Raw genomic sequence first — 13,264 nt, forward strand, 5'->3', positions numbered from 1 at the left:
ATCTACTAGAATAATGGAATATTATACCAGGATGAAAAGATGAAGCTATGTAACAAGTGAAACATGTATCTCATAAACGTAAATTACTTGAAAGTATTTGTATATTCTAAAAATGGATATCTGGTAGTAATATTCTGATTGTGTGGTCGCAGGATCAAATTATTATCAAATTTTACAAACAAAGACTCATACAGTTGCTTTGTGCAGTAATATGAACACTGCCTTGCTGTGTAAGAGGGGACTTGCTAAGCAGCTATTGTTTGTGCAAACGTCGTCATTCGTCCACCTACGGTTCAGTTTCCCCCGTGATGTTGACAGAAATTTAACAGGAAAAGTAATGTCAGGGTTTGAAACATGTTTGCTGGGAATTGTACACGGTCAGGGGTTGCATTCAGTACCAACCATTACAGTGGCTGCTGGCTTCATTATTCCTTAAAGAGCCGTGTCTTAATTTAACAGCAGGTTTTTCACATTAAACCATCTCTTCTAGCTCCAAAAATATTTGGAGAGTAATGATGCACAGAATCAGCTTGTGTCAGTTTTGTTTCTTTTAAAACTTTGTGACCTGATTGAACATTAGTCGTGCATTCAGCTTATCTCAACTAACCACCACAAAATCATATTTATACTGGTCAGAAAATAATGCTGTTTTTATGTTAACATGTTGGCCTGGCAAGAGTGCATAACCTTAGATAGTTATGCAAAGGCAGATTATTTAACTAGAACTGACTACATGATTGAAGTTACACCGACTTCTTAGTTGACAAAGTTATCATGATCCCACTCATTTGTTTGCAGAAAGAACAGGCACAAATTCCCATTATTCCATCCACAACAACACTTTGTTTGGATTTGAAGTGTACAGTGTGCTGAGGAAAAAATGCATTCATGCTGATGGTGTAATGGAGCAACTGGATGTGACTGAATCAGGCAGCAACTTCTGGGTCTGAAAAAGGAAGCAAACAGGGAGATGTCAACAACTGCAGTTCCTGTTATGGCCACTTGAGGCTCAGTAGCTACAGATGCTGGAGTCAGCGGCATGCAAGTATAACAGACAGATGTCCGATTATAGCTAGCTGGGCTGATATCTGCCCTCTAGACCAGTGGTTTTCAAACTGTGGTACGCGTACCACTGGTGGTACTTGGGCTACATCTAGTGGTATGCAGGAAGTCTCCAGATTAAATAATATAGCATGTTCTGATGAGGGATTTCTGAAAAATTCAAACGTACAGCTCTGTTATCACTTCCAATATAAATGAAGACAGAAAACTAAACAGCAGTGACGTTCGTAGGGTTACTGAAGTCGGGCTAGCTGGTATATAATGATGTGCTATGTGGTGGCTAGCTATACAGCTATGTTAGCATAACATAAACTGGTGAAGCTGGAGCATGAACGCAAAGTTTTTTTCCACTCGATAAAAGTTAACATGAGGGTTCCCGATGGTTAGGGACAAATGCAATCACATGGCAGGATACTGTAAACGGACCAAACTTCAGTCAGGAGAACAACTGAGATAATCCATCCACAATACGAGGTTAGTCATTAATATACTGCTGCATGGGCGGGGCTGTAGTGAATGTTCTATTGGAGTACAGTTGGTACAGGCTTTGTACGTCTTTCATGTACAGTCTTTGCATTTGGCCGGTTAAACACTCAGGTAAATAAGTTACTGAAATATACAAGATATAAGAAAACAGCAGCTCTGATATGTTATTATAATCAATGCCACTTTTAATTAGGAACTCAGGATGGGTATAGGCTTTTAATTGTTGTTTACTTTAACTGCATCATTGTTTGCATCAAAATGAAGGAACAATTCAGTGCCTTTGCTTCCATGTTAGTAATAATGATTGAATCTACTCCTCTCCTAATGGTAACTTTAAAGGTCCATTTGTTTCATGTTACAATATGTGTGAGAGTAAAAACACTTAACACTTAAATATTAGCACTTTATTCATTCCTTTTATTTTCTTTCTTGAAACATAATATTTGATGATATTGTGTATGATATGAAGTTTTATGGGATTATGCTTTCCAAATATTTGTTTACTTAAAGGGGTTACGAGACATATGGATATATGACACAACCATGATGCATTACACAAGGAAGAACTGAAGAGGAGACAGTCTCTGCTGTCATTGCTGTTAGCAGAGAGGATCCAGAATAAAGCTAGGAAGTGCAAACGAGAGTCTGTGCAGGGAGAAGATGGATATACTACGGTGCATCAGTCAGTGTGATATGCTTGTGTGCCTAAACATGTACAGTGTTTTATAAAGGAGAAGCCATGGTGCTGCAGAGTTCCAGCACAAGGAAACAAAGAGGAATCATGTTACATTGATTCAGAGCCCACAGTGGTTCCCTCCAAATTGCCTGGGAAATTAGACTGGCACGGGATGATGCAGGCAGGCAGGCACGGAGCAGGAGAGGCAGAATGTGTCCCCAGCAAGCTGAAGCCTGATTGCTGATTGATACATTGACTGCCACTGATTGTGCATCACGAAGAAGAGGAGGAAAACCGGGATGATTGCAGAAAGGGAAACAATGAAAGTCCCTGTGCACTCGTGTGCTGTGATTCTATGTGTCTTGGGTGCGTACCAGTGTTCAGCTTGTGTGTCGGTGTGTGAATGTACCACAGAGAGCAGGGGTGGTTCAGTCCAAAGCACCCTCAGCAGCTGTTAAGGGTTCATCCCAGTGACCTCACTTACAACTGCACTAATTATCTGACCACCTCCATCACTTTTTTTCCCCTCTCATGCGTACAATTCACTTTTCCCGCTTTCGAGTAGTCAGCTGAAGCCCTAAAGAAACACGGAGTGAGGTAACATCTCACGTCTTCCCACATCATTCCCCCACATGCCAGTATTACATGTATTTCTTTCCACTCTCCAAACATCATGCATAATGCACCGAACCTCAGCCTGCTTTCTGCAACGAGTACATCAAATGGCACTGCTAATGGCAAGCGTGCTGCCTAGCAGCCATGGCAGCGGCAGAGTGACTCGCTTCACCTTAAGTCCAGCACTCTGTTATTTGTTTCCACACTCTACATCAACGAGACACTCACACTGTTGCTATGGAGTTAGCGTTCAGGCAAGCAGACTTCACAGGCACGAGTGATGATTTTAATTAAACAGGTGTGTCGTTGTCACTGACGTGTCAAATTTCATTTTAGAAATCTTAAACACTTTGTAGTCATAACTTTGATAGATGGACAACTATTAAATGACAGTCTGAGTAAAGCACCATTCACGAGCCTCATTCTCCTTTCGTGTTTGGGACCATTGTTTCTGCTTAAAGCAGGAGTGGCTAACTCCAGGCCTCGAGGGCCGGTGTCCTGCAGGTTTTAGACGTGTCCTTGATAAAAACAGCTGATTTAAATGGCTAAATGACCTCCTTAACGTGTCTGGTAATGAACTAATCATTTGATTGTGAGTTGACCCAGGGTGATATCTAAAACCTGCAGGACACCAGCCCTTGAGGTCTGGAGTTCCCTACCTCTGCTTTAGAGGGAATGGTCACTGCAAGTAAATGCGAAGCTGCTCCAATGGGAAGCTGTCTTGAGTAATTTCTGCCCTAATTGGACTCTTCCAAGATGATAGCTGCCCCATCTGTGGTCACGAGTGATGAGCATGTGACTGCATACATCATTACCTTCTTAGTCATCAAATCTCAACCAAATTAAACAGCTGTGGGAGATTTTTGGCCCCACACTTTTCTCCCCACAACCATCATCAAAACACCAAACGAGAGAAGATTGCTCATACAGGATTGAGGACCCAAAGACGAAAAAAACAACATATGAAAAAGTGAATGAACAAAACAAAAGGCAAGCCTTTATTTCAGCTGATAAAAAGTCCAAGTAACAAAGAGTACAAATGGATGATAACAGATACAGACACTGAGCAAAGGAACGCCAGGATTGCATTTACATGCACACTGAGGGCTAATGGGGACTGGATACAGCTGGGAGGAATGAGACACAGGTGCACACAATCAATACAATCACAGGGGAGGCAGTTCAGTTCAATTCAATTTTATTTATACAGCGCCAAATCACAACAGTTGCCTCAAGACGCTTTATATTATAAGGTAAAGACCCTACAATAATATATACAAATAAACCCCAACAATCATATGACCCCCTATCAGCAAGCACTTTGGCGACAGTGGGAAGGAAAAACTCCCTTTTAACAGGACACAGAAGACAAACAACTGACAAAGTAAAACAGGAAGTAAGTAACGATAACTAAAAAGGAAAACTGACACGGAAATAACTTTAACATGGGGAAAGACTGAAGGAAAAACGTGAGGGATGTAATGAACTCTAATGGAAATAGTACCTGGAACTAGAACTAAAGACTAAAACTACAGAGGAATACACAAAGACAAAAATATTTAATGATAAACACAATTTGAAATCCAAAAACTCAAAAGCCGAGGTCCGAGAACGAGGGCCACGACAGATGAGAGTGAGTGCACGTGCTGCAGGTACCTCTGCAGCCACGACTCTCGCCGCCGCCGCTGGCGTGACCATTGTCCCAACTGCTCGTGTAGAGCACCGTTCACCTTAGAAGTTTCCAACTTTGACGTTTGATTTGAACCACTTTCTGATCATTTCAGTCCACAAAGTCGTGCTGCCCTTTACTTACTGTTGCTTTGCTTTTTAAAAGATACTCAAGGTTTATTTCCTTGCTTTGTGGCTGGTGTGTTAAATACCTCTGCCTGGCGTTCTTTTCATTTCACCCGGATCCAACTGTTACTGTCCCCCACCCTCATCGCCTAGCTTTTATGTGGGGACGTAACAGTGGGTCATTTCAACCTCAAACTTTTCATATTCGTGGCAGAGATTTGGGGGAGTGCAAGCTCCCAGCTCTAAAAGGAATTGTATATTACTTTGAAATTGCCTGAAAAGCACGACAGGATAAACATGACAACAGGCAAGAGGAAAAAATGTAAACGTTTGAGTTTGTGGTGACCTGTAAAAGAAAAACTTCACATTATTATACAGGATCTTAAATAAAACTGCTTTCCTATTAAATGATGAGAACTAATGAAAAGCTCTTGCACCTGGGTTGCGGCTGTAGATCACCATACTTGTGTGAAATCCTGATCTGTTTTTCATTCCTTATTCTTCACTTTTTTGTTTTCTTTCTGAAAATCTAGAAAAAAGATGCAGCACCCTTCCACTTATCCAAGTCTCACAATGCAGTGAGGAAATCAGGATCATCACAGTGACAGCCGCAGTTTTTCGAGGGTGGAGGTGGGTTTGGCGAGCAGCACGTTCATATAGCGGCGTATCGTGGCGAGCATGTGTTTGAGGTTTGGAGAGAGCCGGGTGCTGTGAAGTGGAACCTTTCAGTGCTGATGTTTTATAAAACACCTTGTTTACATGGAGGTTCAGCGGGTTCCTTGTGGGAGTGTGTGGTTCTGCATCACATCCGCACGTGTACTTATTACCTCTCGTGGGAAACTGAGCTTCGTGCTTCTCGGAAAAACAATTAGCTGTTTGGCTTTTATCCCCCGATGCTTCAGGAGAAATCGTTTTGATAGATTATTTCAGCATTTTGTCTTCAATTGTTTCATAATGAACTATTTCTGTTTTTCATTTGAGAAAGTTTGAATTCAGGCAGAAGTGTTGACTTCTTGTTCTTCTGCGTTTCCAGCCTGATTCCTGTCATAAGAGCTGCTTGTTGTTTCCCCTCACATACTCGCCTGGCATTTTCGGCTGGATTGAGTTGGAGCTCGCCGACACCGGCTTGTAATAGTAAATATTAAACACATCCAGCTGTCGCTGTGAGATGGCTGTCTGCTCTGCTGCTCTGCAGCCTCTGTAGCTTTTTACAGGCAGCTCTGCATTGTGTTCGACTTTAGAAGTCGTGGCAGTGGAACATAGTGCAGGCGAGGACTGGTGGCCACAGATATACTGTGGATACAATCAGGTCAACAAACAGGGGAACAAGCGCTTATTATTCTACCCGCTCTTATTTCGTCTCTACAACATGAACATGAACGATTTTGCACTGAAATAACGCGTCATATAAGAGGAAGAGAAAACTACTCACCACGCTGGACTCTCATGTTTGTTCATTCTTTCACCTTTAGCCTGTCAGTGATGCAGAGGGCATCCCACTCTGTTCGAGCTGCTTACTCTGTAAACATGGACAGTTAGACTTAGATGCTACACCTGTTACTGCTGTTCGTTTTAACAACGCCTCATGACAGTCGCCATATTGGTCTGGTAGAGCTGGACCCCTTAATGCATTTAATTTTAAGGAGGCAGAAGTCTATACGCGAGTAGTCGACTAGACATTTAAATATTACTCCTCTTGCTAGTCTGTGCCAGAAGTACTGCCTGGTTAAATGTAGTATTATTATGTTATTAATGTGCTCAGAGCTGGTACTTACAGTAGCGCCGGCCACTAAGATAGCAGATGGCAAAGTAAACAGATGACAGCCCTGCTAACCAGCGCTGTTCTGCAGCACTTTGATGGTGTATGTCAGCTTTAAGCCTTTGAGACATTTATCACTGAAAGTTATATGTGCCCACCATCGCGGCTACCTTCTAGTGTTGTCTTACTGGGATTACTGGGATCAGTGAGCAGACTCACACAGCCGTTGACTGGTTTCAAAGGTTTACTGAATAACGCAGGAATGAAGTGGGCCAACGGGAGCAGGGAGTGAGTGAGCGGATCAGGATCCAGGATGTGTACGGAGCCTCAGCCAGAGAAAAGAGGCGTGTGTGTGTGTGTGTGTGTGTGTGTGTGTGTGTGTGTGTGTGTGTGTGTGTGTGTGTGTGTGTGTGTGTGTGTGTGTGTGTGGAGGGGGCTGCAGGTTTGGCGAGGGGTGGAAATCCCAGGTTGGAGGAGGGTTTCCCTGTATGGTAACACTTTGAGCTGATCACTCCCTGTAAGGTATTTCACATAACAGAGATGATCATATACATACGGAAGAGGATTAGGGCCACTGGGAAAAAGTCAGAATTCTGACTTTAATCTCATAATTCTCATAATTCTGAAAAAAGTCAGAATTATGAGATTAAAGTCAGAATTCTTTTTTCCCAGTGGCCCTAATCCTCTTCCATATACAGGCTTGCTGTGGGATACTTTTGCATTTTCCAGTTTTAACACAAGCATCTGATGTCCTGTTGGATTTATTTAAACACTGGCTGAAATCATACTGTCAGGATTTCTGACCTCTGTTACAGTTACCCACACATCAATCCAAAACAGCCTGTTAAGATAAGATAAGATAAGATAAGATAAGATAAGATAAGATAAGATAAGATAAGATAAGATAAGATAGAACTTTATTAATCCCTCGGGTGGGTTCCTCTGGGAAATTCGATTTCCAAAAAAGCACAGCACCGACAGAAGTTACAGAATATTATATATATATACACACACACACACACACACACACACACACACACACACACACACACACACACACACACACACATATATAAATACAGAGACAATATAAATAAAATATACATTGGCTGTTATTATTCCAAAGCTGTTGCAAACCAGCCAATCACAAGTAGTTGAAACATTCTCGTGATTTTTTTATGCACTAATTTGTACATTTTCTCCATTATTATATTATCATCATATGCTGGAATGTATTGCGGTCTCTGGGATTCAAAACCAAACATGAATAAAATCTCATGAAAATACAGGACTGTGCTTTTTTACTTGACTCTTTGAAGCTAATCAGTAAAATATTTCTGATGTTTTGTGATTTCTCGTGGCTTAGCACTTGATAGCCCAAATCTGTGCCTGATAGCTGTCCAACCTTCCCCTGTTATCTCCGAAATATGTAACACATGTTAGCAGTGACTTCTGGTTTGTGTGGGTGGAGATGATGACAAGGATGACTCGACGCTTAAGGGGCGAGAAGGAGAGCTTCCTCGACTCTCGCCGGCACCCGAGTGCCTGTCACTCAGAGAGTCAGTGAGGAAGCCACAGAGAGGCAGTGGAATAACCCCTGCCACCTTTTAAGGCCAAACCCCCTCCTTTATGTTCTCTCTGTCTTTTCCTTGTGCTCACACACAGCTGATCCTCCGTTGTACTCACATTCTCAAGCTGAAACATTGTGGTTAAACTCCCATCACCCTTTCTCTCTTCTTTGCTCTCCATCCCACTTGCTGTACCTTAAATATCCCGTGCTCTATTTTTACGATGCTCTCTCCTCTTTGCCCTCTCTTCGTCCTCCTACTGTTTTCCATTTCACTCTTCTCTCTGAGGAAGGGTACTCGTACGCAGTGCCTGGGAGGACACCGTTTGACGGTCGTCGCATGCTTGGTTTAAGTTTAAGTAACTCTCTGGAAGGGACCGAGTTTAAGCTTCTGCAGAGCATTGGAAACGTGTTCTGTGCAGCATCCTCTGATAAAACCCACTGAGCGTTACTGTATGAAGTGTCCTGATCCTGGCTTTCTGTCTCTTGCAGCTCTGCACGAGTTCCCTACGGACCTGTTCACGAACAAAGAGAGGACAGAAGGAGCCGTGGCCTTGCATGTCCTGTGTGTAAGTTTGCCTTCACCAACACAGCTCTGCATCCGTTCCCCTGTATCCACGTTTGAGATTTTACTTACTCATCCAAAAATTCCCAGATGGTTTGTGCATCCAAAGCCTTCATTTTCATGAACACATGGAAACAAAATGCACATTGTTTTAGAAGACCTGCCGCCCATCACAGCCCAGTGGGTTAAATAATGGCGATGCTGAAAACCCACTGAAAGGACGGCTCTACCATTTGTAAGATAAGATAAGATAAGATAAGATAACCTTTATTAGTCCCACACGTGGGAAATTTGTTTTGTCACAGCAGGAAGTGGACAGTGCAAAAGTTATGAGGCAAAAATTAGAATACAATAAGAATAAATACAGTACACAACTGTACAGAATAGAATAAAATAATATACTATATACAGTAGAATAAAATAGAATAAAAATATACAATAAGATAAAAATAGAATACGAATGCTATATACAACTGAGTAAAAATACAACGATGCCAGAAAGGATTATTGCACTTAGTGTTATTGCACATGTGTGGATGTGTGTGTTTGTTCAGTTAAAGTCTTTGTCTAACCGATACTGCCTGAAAATGCTGAGGTTTAAAAAAATTCAAGCTAAAAAGAAGAAAAACACCCATTTACATCTAAATTTGATTGAAAATATAAAGAACATCTCTCCTTTTCCACATTTCCACCAACTCCTCAAACTGAGGCAGAAGTGCTAACCACTGGTGTAACTTTGCCATGCTAATAAACTAACTCAGGGTTAGTTCAAAGTCAATCTCATATCAGCTGATGGCTTCTACACATCTGACTGCAAACTCTCATATAAGGCCCACAGTTTAAGCTGCTTTAGCCTGCTCACAGTTGCAGATGCACCTTTGCAAGCTGATTTGCAACCATCTCTGTCCCCGGTTCTCCTCCCAGAAAAGAGCCATGCCACCAAATATAAATCAAAGCAATTGGAAATATCTTTGGTGTTTGGATTACAGTATTCCAGACTGAGCTGCAGCTCAGTGCCAGCCGAGTCTTTTCCCATCCGGCAATTCAACAAACACACAGCCTTTGCAGTGGGACCCAGCAGAGGTCACCATGCGAGGCCCAAACTATGATGGGGCCTTTCTTTCATCGCTGTGGCGTGAGCGACAAAGCATGCAGAATGTTTGAGCACGCGATGATCCATGTTGCATTGTGGTGATGGTCTCTGAGGGGTTTCATCATAATGGAAGCTCCTGCAGCATCTCCGCAGGACTAAACAATGAAGCGTTTGCCGTGTCTCACTTTGCAGCCACCCTCTGAGCTGCTGCAGAACCTTTACTGGGATGCTTGGGTGTTTAGAAATCAGTGCAAAATAGCAGGTGAATATAAGCTCCATCTATTTTTTTAACCTTTAAAATAATGTTCAGTGTCCTTTCATAGCTGATGTCATTGTGGTTTTTTCTGTGTACAGCGGGAGGACAATCGTGCCCTGCAGCTGAGAATAAAACGCTGCTGTAACAGGCTGCCTTTAAAACAAAATAAGAAATGTTCAGACTGTGATTATGTGTGTCTGAAGTATGACATGCAATTTATGCATTTGACTTACCCAAAGTGGGACAAAGTGGGTTTCCAGGAAGTTTTCGGATGGATTACTTTCCCGAGCCTGGGAATAGTAAATAGTCCTAACTCAAGGTGAGTTTACGAGGTTTTTCCAGACTTGATCTCAACTTGGCCTTTCACCAAGCCTTGGATATCCTCTCAACATCCTACAGGAACCCGTCGAGCACTTAAACCCAGAAGTTTATTTGGATCTAGAAGAGTCTGTGAGCTGAGTATACAAAGATGCTCTTGTTTCCGTTTGCAACGTATTTGTAAAGACACGTGACAAAAAGTCCACATTTGCCCTGTTTGGCATTGACAACGAGTCCATCAAAAAACAATTAGAGGCAAAAGTTTAGCTCTCCAAAGCTGGGCAGTCTCTTCTAATGTTGGCCTTAAACCAAGTGAGTCAGTTTTACAACCACAAATCCACGTCTCTCATTTGGTCACAAAACTGAGTCCAAGCTGTTTGCTTTTTTTTTTTCTTGGTTCAGTCTTTGACTTTATTATTATTAGTCTTTGAATTCATTACGTTCTGTTGAAAAAAGCAGCAGATCAACTCGAAACTTAAAATCAATATATTAGAAAATGACTTTTATGAAAGGAATCACAGCTAGAAGATGAGCCTGATGCCAAATTCTAGGTAAAAGGAGACCTTTTAACTTGTTCTGAGGAGTCACCGGTCACATGGGAATAAGACTCTTCAAAGTTTACCCAAAACGCATTTGTTGAGCTTTCTCCATTGAATGATCAGAGATCCAAGATGCCAGTGCTTGTTTCTGTTTCTCCACATCACGGGCATGAAAATGGCGCAGTTTATAGAGGTTATAGAGAAAAAGATTTGTCTCTAGATTGTTACACTTAGACTGGGTGTAAAATAGACGTGGTTACAGTTTCGAAAAAGATTAAATATGTTTTTCAGCCCAGAAATTACAAGCTACACATGGATCTCTCCTGAAGTCACGAGTGATCATAGATGCTGGACAAACAAACTCAAAGGCCTTAAACTCGCCTTAGTCGTTGGCTGTGATTCACTTTGATATTTTCTTCAGTAGAAACTTTAAAAGCTCGGATTTTCCTGTGCTTGTGACTTTGTGAAACGCCCTGCGATCTCCTTCATTAACCATTTACCTGTTTAAAAATATGAAATATTGAGCATGAAGCTCAAATTGTGACATTTTGGAAAACATGCAGCTGCTCCTCTGTGCAGATACTCTCTGCACAGTGCTTGTAAATGCTGAAGTTAAATTTTATTCCAGGCCATCCTGCGACTCAGGTTGACCACAGAGGGATGCAGATTTAAACACTGCTGTCTTTTCCCTCACATTTCCGTGTGATGCAGCCATAAGTGAAGCTGAACTGGGAAAGCTATAATTGACCATGAGTATTTGTGGTTTTTAAAAATGGAAGCATGCTTTGTTCATGCTTCAGTTTAAATTTTTTTTTGTTTTTGTAATCGCAGTATCTTGCTCCCAACTTCTCTCCCAGCAGCTGTGCTGCTGACTCACTCTCCAGTCCCGCACAGCTCGTTAGCGCTGGGATCATCACTTCTCCGAAAAAACACAAACACAAGCTCGGACTGAAGGACTTCCTCGACTCAATTCACACGTGCACACATAGAAACAAGTGTGCAGTCAGCATACGTCTCTGTGGCTGAAGACGCTTTCTCCCACCCTCTACCTCAGCTCTAAATCTGTGTTAAACCCAGTTAGCAGGATTACATGTGACCTCTGACCTTTTGCTTTTGGCACTCAAACACATAACGTGCTCGCTCTCACCTGCTGTCAGAATCAGGAAGTTGAGTTTGTGGTTGCTCGGTGAAATGTGACTGATCTCCGGGCACGAAGAGCGTGATCACTCCCGCGTCGGTCTAACTGTAAAGGTTTTGTTATTGCAGTGTGTGAGAGCGTTTCTCCTTTGTTCACACATTAGCAGTCACTCTGTCATCACTAGTGCTTTTGATCATCGCCACCTGTCTTTGATCTCCACCCCGTCTCCATTTCTTTGTGTTGGATCTATTATGTGATGCCAGAGAAGTTGATGTAACATCTAATATGACAGTTTTCAGTGTCACAGGCTGCCTTTTAATCCAGATCACTGATGTAACGTATGCTGCACGTGATCAACAAGAATTCATGTTCAGAGTTTTGGGTTTATTCTTTTTAAGATGATGTGATCTGTGTGTTTGTAATGGAATTTTTATGTTTAGGGTTTAATTTAACGTTTTTCAGCTTTTTTTGTCAAATATTTTTTTCTTTGTTATTCAAACATGTTTTCATGTGTAAAGCTGGCAGTATTCAGTATTCGGTCTATTATGTACATTTCTTCTTATGGTGACTCTTCTTAAGGTATTTTTAATCTATTTGCAGATGATGAACTCGTATTTTATTGTTGCAATAATCTGAAACTTATTGTGGATACAGGTTTGATTTATTTTTATTAACTATTATTCATTATAAGCTGAGTTCTATTTTCAGTTCAATTCAGTTTTATTTATACAGCGCCAAATCACAACAACAGTCGCCTCAAGTGTCTTTATATTGTACAGTAGATCGTACAATAATAGATACAGAGAAAAACCCAACAATCATATGACCCCCTGTGATCAAGCACTTTGGCGACAGTGGGAAGGAAAAACTCCCTTTTAACAGGAAGAAACCTCCAGCAGAACCAGGCTCAGGGAGGGGCGGGGCCATCTGCTGTGATTGGTTGGCTATCCAGTCCATCTGCATAATACTTAAGTTCCCTTTGTAGATTTACTATGTTATAGAAATAGATTATATATTATGCAGATTACTACTCACTGATTAAATCCATATGTTTGCACTTTAGTCTCTTTTGCAGTGACTAAGATATTGCTGGTACCATAAAGGAGAGACAAATAAATTATAGTTGAAAAGAGCAGAATAACCATAAAAATCTTTTTAAAAAAACAATTAAAAAAATAACTTCTGATTTCCTCTTGGTTTTAGAATTAGGCTGAATTTAAGCATGTCTATAAATAACTATATTAGCTTTGGCTGACTACTATTGTTGAATAATGGGGGTTTCTCATAGCTGTTCATAGAGTGCACAGTGCATGTACGCAGTAAGAAAAATGTCTAACGGCCCAGTCTTTGCCCCCAGAGTCAAGCTGTTTGCATGTAATGTCTGCTCAGCTACACA

At 41.5% G+C, this 13,264-nt stretch overlaps 1 protein-coding gene across 1 annotated transcript in view; it reads left to right on the top strand.

Moving 5' to 3' along the window:
* The window catches only part of LOC113023569 (sodium/potassium/calcium exchanger 3), a 64,062-nt gene that overhangs the window by 35,361 nt on the left and 15,437 nt on the right, over positions 1–13,264 (top strand). The window contains exon 3 of the mRNA XM_080302629.1: positions 8,452–8,528. Within this exon, the coding sequence (XP_080158755.1) occupies positions 8,452–8,528 (77 nt within the window). The remainder of the gene's footprint in view (positions 1–8,451; positions 8,529–13,264) is intronic.

The sequence above is a fragment of the Astatotilapia calliptera genome, chromosome 6 (assembly GCF_964374335.1).
Source record: "Astatotilapia calliptera chromosome 6, fAstCal68.1, whole genome shotgun sequence".
Taxonomy (NCBI): domain Eukaryota; kingdom Metazoa; phylum Chordata; class Actinopteri; order Cichliformes; family Cichlidae; genus Astatotilapia; species Astatotilapia calliptera.